Here is a 15,108-nt window from a genome sequence, read left to right on the forward strand (position 1 = left end):
CTTCTAGAGGTCCTGAGTTCAAATCCCAGCAACCATCTGTAAGGATGCCTTCTTCGGGTGTGTCTGAAGACAGCTATAGTGTACTTATAATAAACAAACCTCTAAAAAATAAAACAAACGTTTTAAAAATTGCTTTTCAGCAAGAGATACATACTTCACATTTTAATATGTTATTCTACAGTAATGAGTCTGATAAAACTGTACAAAGAGAGCCAGGTATGGCTGCTCACACTTACAATCTCAGGACTTGGGAGGCAGGGCTGAAAAGGCCTAAGTTCGAGGCCAGCCTGGGTTGCAGAGAGAGTCCCAGGCAAACCTGGTTTACAAACTGAGAGCCTGTCTTTTAAACAGAAGTAAAAATGCACAGAGAAGGCTTAGCATTTTTCTGTTTTAATAGACTTCAGATGATTCTCTTTAAGGACAGGGCCATTAGCTTTGAGAAGTTTAAAGTAAACCATTCTTTTATTATAATCCATACATTAAAAAAGTTCCCAGGACATCAGACTTTTTCAATCACCCTTTAAAAGTCAAAAGTAATCACATCATTTTTAAAAATACGATAACTGAAGGTTTCTTAGGCCCGCCCAGCATCTTCCATCATAGACCCACGTGGACAATCTTTCTTGACAACCAGTGTGCTTCGCACGTCTCCAGGGGAAGCTGTGCTCCTTTCAGCCCTTTCCTTTCATGCCAGCAGTAAGCTACCACAGCTATACAGCATACAATGTATACAGTGTACACAGACACTACATTATGTACCTTATACATGATGCATTAAGATGTGTCCTATTACCTACGCTTTGCTTAAAGGGAATGTCCCAGAATGGTAGATCTAGTAAAATGATACTGCTTAATTTTAATAAACATAGGTTGGGTGAATCCGTTTTTGCACATTACTTCAAAATTTCAGGTTTAGACGAAAGTTACAAGTCTGTCTTTATGTTTAGAATTACATTGCAGGATGTATCTCAGATGAAAAATAGAGAAGGAAATACAGGCAAGCCATCTTGCTCCATACATATACATATACATATACATATACATATACATATACATATACATATACATATACATATACATATACGGCATATATATACACCAATGATCCTTTTACATATGATTCCATGATAAATGATATAGTTCAGTACCAGGGTACACAATATACACAGTTATTATAAAAAGTTATGTCTTATGCTTCAGTACTAAAAATAAAATATATTCTCAAATAGTGAAAATAAGATATCCTTCATGTTTTTATGTCACATTTCTGGCTTGACCCTGCTCCCCTTAATGAAATGATGTCCAACACTGTATTAAACAGTGACAGCACGTGGGTGATTTCTTGAGGATAACTGGCCTAAAACAAGACTGATTATCTTGTCAATTTGTCATGACAAAATATAAAAAAAATAAAGGACAAAATAAACAGTCTACATACTGAAAAATCAAAGTCCATCGGTACCATATTACAAATACGGTCTGGATTCATTAGTTGCTACATCTTGAGCAGCTGCAGCCACTAAATCATCCATCATGGTACCCCTTCCCCAACAAAACTGTGAACCATCATCTCTATTTGCTTGGTCAGGAAGACACCAAAGGATTTTCTGGTTCCTTCTCAATGGGTCCCATCACAGCCAAGCACTGTTTCCACAGACCCGCATGCAGCAGTCGTGGTCCAGAGCCAAAGGCTCCCCACCATTATGTCCTGGGAGTCTGTGACCGGCCCAAGCAGGAGAGCAAGGAATGGACCTGCACTCCTTCCCTTTTAACCGTAAAGCAAGCCGCTGGTCTCTAGACACACGAACGGTTTACGTGTTCTTTTGGATTGGAGAAGCAGGCACTTACAGTGAACACGAGGGGAGGCAAGGCAGAGGGCGGGGACCGACCGTCCGACAAGAGCTGGAGGCTAGTCCAAAGCCGTTGCCCCGCCGAGCTGCCCAGCCTTGAGCCCAAAGAAACACAGAAAAACACAGATTTCCCGGGAAGCGAGAGGGAGGGGACTGACCCCAACCCAGGCGCGGGGCTACAGGTTGTGCGGGGATGCTAGGTGTGGTCAGAGGCAGTCAGTAGCGACCGCCGACACACCAGCTGTTGCGTGCCACCCGCAGCCCCCAACCTTGTACGGTCCGGGCGATCCCCGTGGGGCTCCCTACACTCAGATGAGCGGGAAACGACCCTGGTCACCGTCGGGGTCCCCGGCACTGCCGCCTCGCGGGCGGCCGAGCACCGACACCGGCAGCACGACCTCCGCAGGGTTGAGCTGCTGCAGCCGCATGGACTCCTCATAGGTGGGCAGGTACTTGACCTCCTCGTAGCTGGGCAGCTGGAGAAAGACCGGTGACACCACGCGCAGCTCGTGCTCCGAAACACAGGAGGGAGGCAGGCGTCCGCCACCTCCTCGGCCCCGACCACCGCCACTGTCCAGCAGAGAGTCCTGCGAGCCCGCGGCCACCTCGTCGCGCAGCAGAGCGGGAGAGTCGTCGTCGTCGTCGGGCGGCCCCGCGGTCCCCGGCGGTCCGGCACCCCCGGGAGGCCCGGGTCGTGCCTGGCCAGGTCGCGCCTGGCCACGCGGGTACCTGCGTGGGCTGGGGCAGATGATGCGCTGCAGGAAGTAGCCGATGGCGAAGAGCACCAGCAGGATGAGCAGCCCAGAGAGCTTGCGGACGAACCAGCCCACGTTGTCCAGGAAGGCGTGGAACGGTAGCTTGCAGCAGCGCACGGCCGTGGCGTTGGCCGAGTCGCAGCAGCGCTCCCGCTCGCTGCACGCCAGCTCCGCGCAGCCCCCGCCGCCCCGCGAGGGCGCCACCAATGCCAGCGCCAGCAGCAGCAGCAGCGGCAGCAGCGGCGGTGGCGCTGGAGCCACCGACAGGCCCTCGGCGGTGACCCCGGGACCCCACATGGCCGGCGCAGATCTCCGCCGGCGTCCGAGACCGCGAGGCTCAGAGCTCCGTCTGGCCCCGGCGCTGCGATGAGTCCCGCGCGCGCCGCCTCCCGCGCCCGGGCTACCTGCCGCCCGAGCGGTGCTCACTTGGCCACGCTGGGGAGGGAGGAGGAGCCCGGGGCGAGCCGAAGCTGCGGGAGGCGGCTGCTGCTCACTGCTGTCGCCGCCTCGGGAGCCCGTGACCTCGAGCTGGAGCGTCTGGGGGCCAGGATCCCGGGCGACCCGTGCGGAGCCGCGGGGATAACAGAGCCGGCCTGCGCCGGGTCTCTCTGGGCACCCCGGCCGTCGCCGGTCGCGCTCTTCTTCCGGCTCTTGGGTACCCCGCGGCGCTGGAAGGGTTAAGGCTGAGCTCTCAGCCCGGGAGCCCCTTGATCTTGATTAATTCAGCCGGCGCGCTCTTCCCCGCCAGACGGGCGGGGTGCGCTCTCTCACTAGCGTAGGTGTCTCAGTTTTAAGTGATTGGATTTCCCCGGGAATATTATTTAAATTGACTCGGACCGGGTTCCGCTTACCATCTTTCTTGTGATCTTTCTGATTAAAAATGGATGATGGCCATTAATGGCCAGTGCAGCTCCATTGCTGCCCTAAGGTTCCAGGGTGGGAACTGCGGGATAGTTCTGCTGACAGGTAGGTCCAGGTGGTTGGGGAGCCGGGACCCTAAGAAACTCCAGAACAGGTAAGAATTCTTTGGAGAGGCTCAAGTTACAGCCACAGAAGTAGCCCCAGGGGGACAGAGAAGCACACTGTTGAGGTGACCCTGCTTACCAAAAGAAGAGAGAAGACTCTTATTTCTCAGAGGTTCACCGACCCAGCCCTCTGCTTTCCTATGCCCAAAGAGGACAACAGAACTGCGAGGTGCAGGGGCTCCCTCCTGCAGTATAAATAGCCTGTTTGCGATGGCGACGGAGATGGTGGAGGGGAGCAGTAAGCGCTTGGCAAAGTTCCTGAGCGCTGATCTGAAGGTCTTTTTCAAGGTTATTCTTGTTTGCAAAAATCTGACTTTAAAGGAAACAAGTACTGTGTTTCCACTTAGTACAGGTCATGTCACCAACCCCTGGAGAAAGGCTCAGTGCATCCAGACCCTTTGGGCACATCTGCTGGGTGGTGGAGCCCCTGAGAAAGCCGCTTTGGTCGAGGCAGTATAAAACAGACACACTTACACAGAAGGATGTACTGACAGGAAAAAAAAAAAAAAACTAATAGGGAAATTTCTACGTTGGTGTGAAAAAATAAATAAAAGCGACCCAAACTTTCTCTCCTGAATAGAGAAGTAGACCCAGCAGAACAGGATGGGGAGGGGTGGGTGGGGCTCACGAGGTCCGCCTTGGACCAGCCTAAATGAAAAGTCTTCTAATGCTTCTTTTGGTGGGAACACCTTGCTTTGCTAGAACTTCAAAATGATACTTTCTCTTCTAGGAGAAGTGTCTGTGAAACTTCCTTAAGTCCAGGCGTTTACGAAGTTCTTGTGACGCCAAAGCATCCCCTCATCATGATCTCGGGGAAGAACTGAGGCCTAGTCCATAAAGCTTAACTGACGTAAATACTTTCAAGCTGTAGCCAGATAGGGGGTGGAAGAGATTTATTTACTTTGATACAGTGCTGGTTGCATTATTTTCTGTTGCCCCATTCCTTTGCTGAATTTACATTGAGAATGTGTACTGAGTATGTTCTGTATTTGGGGAGCCCTGCTAATTGATAATAAATAACTAATAGCCTCCCAAGAGTGCAGTGACCCCAGTTCTGCATACCAGTGTCAACTGATCAGAGAGAACAAATACCAGATGTCTTCCTTCTTCATAACTTGCCCAAAACAAAGATAAAACTGATGAGTTTAATAGTCTCAGGCTAAGGAAAGTTCATGACTTGAGATGCCATCAGAGAACTGCAAGGGCTCTTCCTGGGCTTTTAGGATCAGGGGTCTTGGGATTTCTGCCAGTCCTAGCAAAAGCAATGGCAGAAGGAAAGTGGGTTGGGGGGATTCTGTGATGGATGAAAAGAGGAGGGTGGCCTGCTTGTTGGTGTTTTGAAATTTGAAACAAAGGCATTCAAAATTTAAATTACATTTAGTATATTTGTGTGTGTGTGTGGGGGGGGGGGTGGATATTATCTTCTTCCCCATGGAAGTCCCAGAAATCAAACTCATGCCTCTGGCCTTGGCAGTGGGCACTTGTACAGTTCAAGCCATCTCACTGGTCCCTAAACATCGACATGTAACCTGTTTCATTTCTGTCTTCTTTTAATGAGTTAGAATTTGTTGGTAGAATTTTAGGACACATTTAAAGAACACAAGCCTCGTAAAAGAATAAAACCCTGAGAGTCCATGCTTCTGTGAAACAAGGGATGAGCTCTGGAGAGGGAGCAGAGAATGGAGTTTTTATTTTTGCTTTCCAAACAGCTAGTCCCAAAGTGTCGTCTTTTAGACCCCTCTACAGAAACTCTTGATTCTCGGGGCCCTTGGTTTCACCTGCTCTATCTTTGTTTTCTGGGTAATGTATTGTGTGCAGCTTTTGGAAGGGAAGAAAAGCAATCTGAGCGCATATAAGGCTTCACAAGAGCCATATTCATACCTCAGATTCTTTTGTTTATATCTAACTTACAAATGAATCGAGCCGGAAGATAGAAGTTAATTACACATTTCATAGGGGGAAAGAGAGAGATGTGAACTAGATTGTGTTAATTTAAGTACACGTAGAGGGGGTGGGGGGGAGATAGTGAAAGGTGACTGACTTGGAATACAGTTAAGTAAAAATTAAGAACATTATGGGCTAAGGAGATGGCTTGGATGGTAAAAATTATTGCTGTGAAAGCAGAAGGAACTGGGGTTGGATCCCTGGCAACCATAAAAAGTTGGGTGGGTCAGCGTGTGCCTGAGAAGGGGAAGAAAGCCAGGACCTGCAAGCTCGCTAGGATTAGTGAGCTCTAGGTTTAGCAAGAGACTCCCCCAAAAATAAAGCAGCTAGCAACTAAGGAAGACACCTGATGTCAACCTCTGGCTTACACATGCACACACACACACACACACACACACAACTAAGAACATGAGCTGAGCTGAACTGGTCATAGTGGCACATGTGTTCCTGGAAGTTGTCCTGACAGTTTGGGACAAACCAAGTGAATCCATCATGAATCCATCATGCATAGCACATCACACTCGAACCGAAAGTCGTTTCCTCTCTCACATGTGCTGCCCATGGGTCCTTGCCTTCAGGCCTGAGGCACAACAACCCTAACCTTTTCGTATCCCTTCTTCAAAAGGTCTCACCATGGGCAGTTTGGAACATGTAAACACTTTGGACCGTAAGAAGCTCTTAGGATGTGCCGTATGGTCCTTCCTATTGGTATTTCATTACTATAATTGATTTATTAAATACCCTCCTTCTGTGGCTTCCCTTCATGTGTAATAAGTCTTCCCTGAATAACAGTTAAGGGGTTTGTGTATATTTGCATGAATGTGCCTTCCTAGAAATGACTTGTGACCTGAGATAATCTGCTTTGGGTTTGTTTGGGTTTTTAATATCATATTTCTCCCCTTCCTCCTTCAATAAATATTTAATGCGGGCCCTTATCTGAGTTAAGTACTCAGGCCCACTCTGGGGATGTTAGGAAATCAAGCCTTTCTCTGTCCTCTGGGAGCTTATTGAGAGGGGTTAGGATGCAACAGAAAAACAGTCAAAATAATGAAATGATACCCCGTCGCTGCGTGCTTATGATGGAAAAGTTCACCGTGTTCTAAATTCCTACCTTGGCCCGCCATGGTGATGGCATTGGCTTAGAAAACCTTTCTAGAAAAGACCGCTGTAAACCAGAACAAAAAGCAGGAGGCAGGAATCTTTTTAGGCAAAGGAAACTTTATAATCATAAGTCTCCAGGGTAGCAAGAGCCTTCACCTGTCATCGCTAGTGTTTGGAAAAGGCAGTGTTGCTTCTACTGAAGGTTTCCTGCTATAGACAGGCTTTAGGGAACTAAGCCAGCCCTACAGTCAGGCAGTCTCAAATCCAACCCAGCCGTCTAGGTGGTGATGGCTATCTTTAGTCCCCGTAGAGACCAGAAAAGAGATAGCAGGATTTCTTGTTCTTCCAGTCTTCCTGTCCTTGACTGGAATATAATTCAGATTTCCTTTTTCAACGTTATGAACTCCTGACTTACCAGCAAAAGACTTCTTCAAGATACATGCTAGGAGGAAAAGTGGAAGATGTCCTGACTCTTCTGTTTAAACTATGTGCAAAAGGAAATGGAGTTCTTGCCCCAGGATGGGAGTTAGAAACCAAAGGTGGAAAATTATAGGCCCTTATGTACATGAGGGTCTCACTCTGTAGCCACGGGTTGGCCTTGAATTCACATTTGTATTCGCTTTTACAATTTCCCTAAGAGTTTTCATGAATGCTATTTTGTTTTTCTCCTTATTCAATGTCTATAAGATAGGTAGGTTACTATTATCCTTTTACAAGCCAGCATATGTTAAAACACCTGATTTGGGCTGAGGATGTAGCTCATTGGGAGAGTACTTGCTTAGCATGTGAAAGGAACCAGAGACAGACGGATGGACAGACCTGCATCTGAATCGCAGAATAAACTAGTGACAGCACTGAAAGTAGTCCCCAGGCCTATCAATCCAAGTCTATCTCAGAAGGCTAGGCGGGCAGCTCACCTCCTGTTGTGTTGCACCTGCGCACGGACATTATTCTTCACTTGTGGTGGTATGGAAGAAGTAAATAATGAGACCAGTGAGGAAGGGGGTATGGTGCCCTTTAACCCCAGCGCTTGGGAGGCAGAGGCAGGAGGATCTCCTGAGTTCGAGGCCAGCCTGGTCTACAGAGCAAGTTGTATGACAACCAGACAACCAGAGAACTACACAGAGAAACCCCGTCCCCCACCACCAAAGACTTGTGAGAGCAAGGCTGGAATTAGTCTAGACCAAAAATATAAAGTTCTTCTGAAGAAATAAAAATTGTTCAATAATTTATTTTATGCGTTTTTATTTTATGTGTTTTGCTGTCATGTATGTGAGGATATCAGATCTTGGACTTATAGACAGTTGTGAGCTGCCAAGTGGATGCTGGGAATTGAATCCAGGTCCTCTGGAAGAGTAGTCAGTGCTCTTAACTGCTGAGCCCTTTCTCCAGCCCCAAGATAGAACTTTTATGTCCGCCTGCCCTTTTGTGACTACTTTTAGTAATTCATTACTGATGCTTTAGGTAACAATGTGACAGACCAGCTGTTTTTGTTTGTTTTTCTGCAAGCAAGTTCTCTCCTCCATTATAATTAATCCTTACCAATGAATTAAGTCACCTAATGCTAATCAACCAGAAATTCTATATACTTTTGATAAGGACAGATTGGGTTCTAAAACAAAGGAACATATAATTACTAATAATTTACAAATAACTTACATTTCTATATATCTTATTTATTTATGTTGCAGGGATTGAACCTAGAGTCTTGCACAAGCTAGGCACACACTCCATTTCTGAGCTAAACTACCAGCCCTGAATTTTTAAAAAAGACTTATTTATTATTTTATGTGTGTATGTGTGTGTGCACATGCATGCCTTAGTGTGTGCATGTGTAACATGAGTATGCAGGTGAATGGAGAATCCAGACAAAGGCACCCAGGTTTCCTGGAATTAGAATTGCAGGCAGTTGTGAACCACCTGAGGTGGGTCCTGGTTTTCCTGCAAGAGCAGTGAGTGCTTTGAACTGCTGAACCATCTCTCCAGACTCCAGCCCTGAGCTTTTGCTCCATAATAATTTACTATAGCAACCTTGTAGGGGAGGCTGGTAACATTCACTTCATTGCTGACAATATGAAAACTAAACCATAATCATTATGAGAAATACTTAGTGAGGCTCTGGCTGTCTGAAATTAGAATTCCAGTTATGTTAACTGAATGAGTTTCTCTCTCGAGCACATTTGAAATTGTTAGGGTGTTCCAGTCAGAATATATTTTTCATAGGCTGATGGAATAGCCAAATGCTCACATTGGCAGAAAAAAAATCATACAGCATGAAATTATTTCATAAGAAGAAATAGTTTCATGAGGTGAAGCATTTTTATGGCCCATTATTTTCACTTGAAGCTGGTAATATACTCTTTGCCATCTTCGCATAACAAGGGGAAATTGCTTATTACACCCTGGCCTGCTCATTCTCTGTAAACCTGGGTGCACCGTGCAGTGACTACTGTTCATGCTCTGCCTCACACCCCACACGGCTCAGATCCTGCACTTACACCGGCACTGGTGGCATGACTCTGTCCTCATTGCGGGGACAAAACACCTGTCACTTAAGTGTAAGAGGATTTAGTGTCCCATGGACCAGAGGTTTCAGCACACAGTTCTTGGTTTCACTGATTCTGGGTCCCCAATGAAACAGAACATGAAGTGGTGGGAACACATGGCAGAGAGTCCTTAAGCATGGTGGACAAGAAGCAGAGAGAGGAACTCGGCCATCATGATCTTGCCCCCTTCTTCCAGTGACCTTGACCTCCCAAAGCTTCTGCCATCGCCCAGATTGCTCCACAGGTTGGAGACCAAGCCCTCAAGAGAAGATCTTTTGGCAGGGAAGATTTCATACATAAACTATAGCGAGGGCTCTAACCAGCTGAATGTAATAAACTAATCATCCTCCAAAACATCTGTCTTCAAAGATGTTGAAGCTATCCCACACATTTGAGATTTCTCTCCAGAAATTCTTATTGAAGACTTAACCAATCACGGATTCGAAAAGGCACCTCGACTATAATCTTAACCTTCTTCTCCGCTTTCTATCTCTTTCCTTCCTGTTCCTTTGCTCCTGGATCAGTGGCTACCTGATCCAGCCGCTCAACACATGGTTCTGAGATGTCACACAGCTTTCTCTGTGAGTGCCAGCAGGAATTCTTTCCTTGTCCCTGCAGTCAAAACTATATAAGACATACAAGGCCTGATAACATCTCTTCCAAGCTTTATGCGTCCCCAGCTCCACCTCTCCCAGCTAGAAGCTATGCATCTCCCTTCTTTAGCACCATCTCACGTGCGAGGTGAGTCTCATCCTCTCCCTCACGTTTGCGGGTGGCTATGTACACATGGAAACTGTGGTGGTTTGTTTATGCTCGGCCCAGGGAGTGGCACTATTAGAAGGTGTGGCCCTATAGGAGTAGGTATGGCCTTGTTGGAATAGGTGTGTCACTGTGGGCGTGGGCTTTAAGACCCTCATCCTAGCTACCTGGAAGCCAATATTCTGCTAGCGGCCTTCAGATGAAGATGAAGAACTTTTAGCTCCTTCTGTACCATGCCTGTCTGGATGCTGCCATGTTTCTTCTTTGATGATAATGGACTGACTCTCTGAAACTGTAAGCCAACCCCAATTAAATGTTGTCCTTATGAGACTTGCCTTGGTCATGGTGTCTCTTCACAGCAGTAAAACCCTAACTAAGACAGCAACCTTAGAAATTTTAAAAATAAGCTATTTAACCAGTTAACCAGAGCCAAGCTGACTCCATGGCAGGCTTCGAACTAGCAGTTTGGGAGACTAGGCCTAAGTTTCTGTTTCCCAGAAATGAGAACCTAGATTCAGGAACTCATGCTCAGCCAATCAGAGGACACCTTGCCAATCTGTCCTGAAGTAAGAATAGATAGCTAGAGTGAGTAAACAACCCCCAGGGAAGTTTCCAGAGCCTAACTAGCTGTAGAATCAGCCAGACAACTAGAGATAGAGCTAACCAATCAAGGTTAAAGAGCACTTATCCCTCCTTGGAATTCCCCTAACTGGGAATAAAGCCTGACCTGGGAGTCCACCAGAGGTCTCCAACACCAAATGGGGAGACCCCTACATGCAACAATTTCAGCTAATAAATGCTCTTTACTTTACATGCTATTTGAGTCTGGGGTATCATTCTTCCGCAATTCTTGACCACTAAATTTAGAAATGAGTGCTATTGGGAATTCACCAGGCAAAGTTCTCAGATGATCGCTTTTGGGTACCACCTTAGACCTTATTGTTAGAACAGTCTTCCTGGATACAGGTCATAGACCCACAGTGCCTGTCTCCCAGACAGACATGACCCATGTATGGCTAGGCCCACCTGGGCAGAAACAAAGGCCACATGTCCATGAATGGATTGGATGAGTTAGACTGTCATGGCCACACCATCCTAGGACCTCTTCCAAGTTGTTCATTGTGCCACAGAAAATTTTTTTTATGGAATTTGCCTATATTTACAAAATAGGATTTTTAGTATGTATTTCCTCCTGAGTACCAACAATTCTATGGTTCTGATATCTGTAAAATGCAGCATTTTACTGTGATTTCTTCTTTCAAGCCCAAAGTGGATTTCTGCCTTGCGATGGGGTCCTGGGATTCAGAGAGCAAGCATTGAATTAGCCCATGATTTGCCTCCTGAAGCCCAGATGCTCCAGGTACAAGAAAGAGAAAATTTTACATTTGTGCTGTCAGCACCTGAGCCAGTCTCGAAGGCTTGTTTTTTTTTTTTTGTTTGTTTGTTTTTGTTTTATTTTATTTTATTTTATTTTTTTTGCATTTCTTTTTTAACCTTTGAAAGCTCAGCCCTGGATCGGAGGGTGGCCCAGCCTCAGCGGGTGTGCTTCTGGGTGGGTAGAATTTTGGCTGCATTCTGCCAATGAGATAGTGGACAACTCGGGCAGGCAAAGTGAGGGTTTTTCACAGCTCTCTAGGCAAGCTGCTGTTTATGATTTTGCAGGAGACCCTACCTTCAGGTTTGTTTCGATCAGTGGCAGTCTCCAGGCTACCTATTCTTTCCAGACAGGATCTTCTTATAACTGATTTCTTGTTTTAAATTCTTTTTGTTTTAAAAATTCAGACTCGTGTTTTCCTGTTTGGACCCTATATTAATTACTCATCTTGTCGCTGTGATAAATTAACTGACAAAGGCAATTTAAGAGAGAAGGGTCTATTTCAGATCACAGTTGGAGGGGGCAGTCTATCACAGTAGGGAGTCATGGCAACAGGAGCTTGAGGTAGCAGCCACGTCACATCGGGAAGCAGCGAATGCAGCAAATAAAGCCTGCTCAGCTCACATTCTCTGTTTTATTTAATCCAGACCCGAGCTCAGGGAAGGGCGCCTCCCATAGATAAGGTGTTTTTCTCACTTCAACAAACCTAATCTAGACAATCACTCAAAAACATGCCCAGAGGCTTGTCTCCTAGGCGATTTTAGCTGCTGTCCAGCTGACAGTCAACACCAGCCATCACAGATTCTGATTGCTGCAGTGCCTTTGAACCGTGGTCTCCGAGTCCAGAATGCAAAGCCGGTGAATTACTCTTTGATTCTGAGGACTGACCAGAATGTTATTTCCTTTCCCCCTGCCAACAAAGTAGAAGAAATTTGGCTGAAAATACTAGCTACAAGAGACCTTGTATCAGCTATGGGACCTTGGGCATTTTATCTCTGGGTTTGTGATTCTTAATCTGTGTTACAAAGAGCACACTAGGTACTTGAGGATTAAGTAGATGGACACTCACAAAGTGCTTAGAGCACTCCTGGGCACAGTGAGCAACCTGCAAGTGTTACTTAACCACAAAGAGTGCACATCTTCTCCTTACTTGGCTGTTAGTTTTAGTCTTAAAATGGTGAGCTACAAAGCTAATATTTTGAGGGTACTCATTAACTGGATTTGCAACTTGTCTTCCTAAATCATCTACAGACAAATGGAACCCATATATAAAATTTGATATCTGGCTTTCAGGCTTATCATTGGCATTACTCTTAAGAATTAGCAACATAAAGGGGAAATCATTTGGAATGTAAACAAAGAATATAGAAAATAAAAATATTAAAAAAAAAAGAATTAGCAACATGTCTTGTAATGTTTGAGAAATGGTTGGAGGTACTGGATCTCCTATGAAATTCTCCTTTTAAATGATCAATTTTAGAATTCCAAGCCCAAAAGCTATGTTTTCCTGGTGTGTCTGTAAACACTTGACTTTTTATCATCATGGTAATTGTGTAAATGGTTGTGAATCCCTTTCTGTTTTTGTCACTAGAAAACATGGAACTAAATTTAAAGTTGTAATATTAATGTTAGCCATTCCTTTTTATATTTATTCTTCTACTTTAATAGAACCTTATTTTTCTCACTCTGTTGATGATTGACTGATGATTGAAACAGGGACTCACATAGTATAGGTTGGTCTCAAACCTGCTATATAACTGAAGATGACCTTGAATTTCTGATCTTCCTGCATCCACCTCCCTGCTGGGGCTGTGGTCATGTGCCACCATGCTGGGACTAGAGTCATATACCACCATGCTGGGACTGTAGTCATGTACCACCATGCTGGGACTAGAGTCATGTACCTCCATGCTGGGATTGTAGTCATGTAGCACCATGCTGGGACTGTGGTCATGTGCCACCATGCCTGAATTATGCTGGTAATGGGACCTGTAGCTTTATGTGTGTTATGCAAACACTATACCAATAAGCTATTCACTTAGTTATATAGTTCATTCTTTATTCATATCTTGCCATTTATTGCATATTATAAGTGATGATATAATTCTTTGTGATAAGATATAATATAAATAGCACTAAATTTGTAGGTTTTTCAGAATACATTATAAATTTTTTTAGCACCAAAATGCTTTTAGAATATAATCTCAATGCCAAAAATAATCACGCTCTTTGTTATTTTTTCTTAGCTGTGCCTGTTCTGACATGCTCAAGGTCACATGTTGTCCATTTTATTTCAGAGTCAATTGTAATAGCCTTTAGCAAACTTTCATGGGGCATGAATCCTGTGGTATGCTATTATTGTTTAGGAAAAATAATGGTTTGTGGTCAAGTTAGGTTGGGAAATGCCCAGTGAACTTAATTACCTCATTGTTTCCTAGAACCTTTGCTTTGTTAAGGAATATTGTGATTCTCTATAAAGAAACAATGCAGGGAAGAACTGCTTCAAGAGCCACAGAGCTCCCCAACTTCCGCTGTCATTTTTTTCTTACCTGACATTCCACTTATACCTTGTGTAGGCTCCTCACTCATAGAGTAGTGCTGTTGCAGTTTTGCTTCCATGGGCTGGTGCTTCTCCATAAGAATGAAATGGCCATTGTTAGGGTTTGCATATGAAACGTCTCCCTTAGTGCCATCATGGTTTTGAGCACGTGGTGGTCTCCAGTAAATGGGACTATTCTGGAAGGTTGTGAGACCTTTAGGGTTTGAAGTCTCACTGAAGGAAGGGACATTCTGGCCCTGTTTCCCGCCAGGTCTTACTTTCCTGGTCTAGGGACATATGAACAGACAGTGTCATACTTCACCGCCACAGGTGCGAGCCACTCTGCCGCCATGCGCTCCCCACTGTGATGAGCTCTCTACTTTGTACTTTGTTTATTGTTGGGGATTGGCACTCAGCATCGAGAAAAGTAATACAAGCAATCACTCACCATCAGTTAGGAGTGTTCCCATGACGAGCAATCCTAAAGACACTTGGATTAAAAAAGAAAGGAATTATAATAATAAAAGTCAATTATTTAAAGGCAAATGCATACTTTTAATGAGGCATTTTCCATGTTTTTGCCTGAAATCTACTAGTCTAGGCAGACATTTGAAGGTCTTGTCATTCATTTGGGACTACAGCTGTTGATGTTAGGCAGCTATGGGCTAGCGTTAGACAGAGCTAGCTTAGAGAGGAGGCTAAGGAGGGAGCTGGAGGGAGCAACTGAGAATCTTTTTTGACTGACATGCTTGGGAAATAAAAGGAATTACTTTCCAGCAACTTCTGTATCTATAATCCTCCAACTGCAGACACAATTTTATTAAGATCATCAAGTCTAATCTGCAATCAAGCTGTTCAAAGAGACATTTCACCTTGATTTCCTTTTCATTAAAGCAGAACAAAAGCGATGCTGTGAGGATGGGCGTCCATCTTAGCGTCTGGCTTTGATCCCACAGGGTAGCAGCGCAGCACCAGAACTCTGGATTCCTGTTTATAATGATGTGTATTCTCTCAGATTTGACAAAATCATACACTCAGACAGATCTGATTTTAAATTCAGTTCTGACACTAACTCTGAAATCTTGGGTGGGTCACTTAGTTGCTCCAAATCTCACTTCTGCCCTCTCTAAAATGAGAGTGATAATAAAATCTAATTTATAAGGGTTTTATAAGGATTAAATCATAATCCAAAGAGCTTGGGGAATAGTAAGTGT

At 45.0% G+C, this 15,108-nt stretch overlaps 1 protein-coding gene across 1 annotated transcript; it reads right to left on the reverse strand.

Annotated features, from left to right (window-relative positions):
* Positions 1 to 374: 374 nt before the first annotated feature.
* On the reverse strand, positions 375 to 2,902 carry C4H3orf80 (chromosome 4 C3orf80 homolog). The gene has a single exon (XM_052180378.1). The coding sequence runs from the start codon at positions 2,900 to 2,902 to the stop codon at positions 2,159 to 2,161; it is 744 nt and encodes a 247-aa protein (XP_052036338.1). The 3' UTR covers positions 375 to 2,158.
* Positions 2,903 to 15,108: the final 12,206 nt, after the last annotated feature.

This window comes from Apodemus sylvaticus, chromosome 4, assembly GCF_947179515.1.
Source record: "Apodemus sylvaticus chromosome 4, mApoSyl1.1, whole genome shotgun sequence".
Lineage (NCBI taxonomy): Eukaryota > Metazoa > Chordata > Mammalia > Rodentia > Muridae > Apodemus > Apodemus sylvaticus.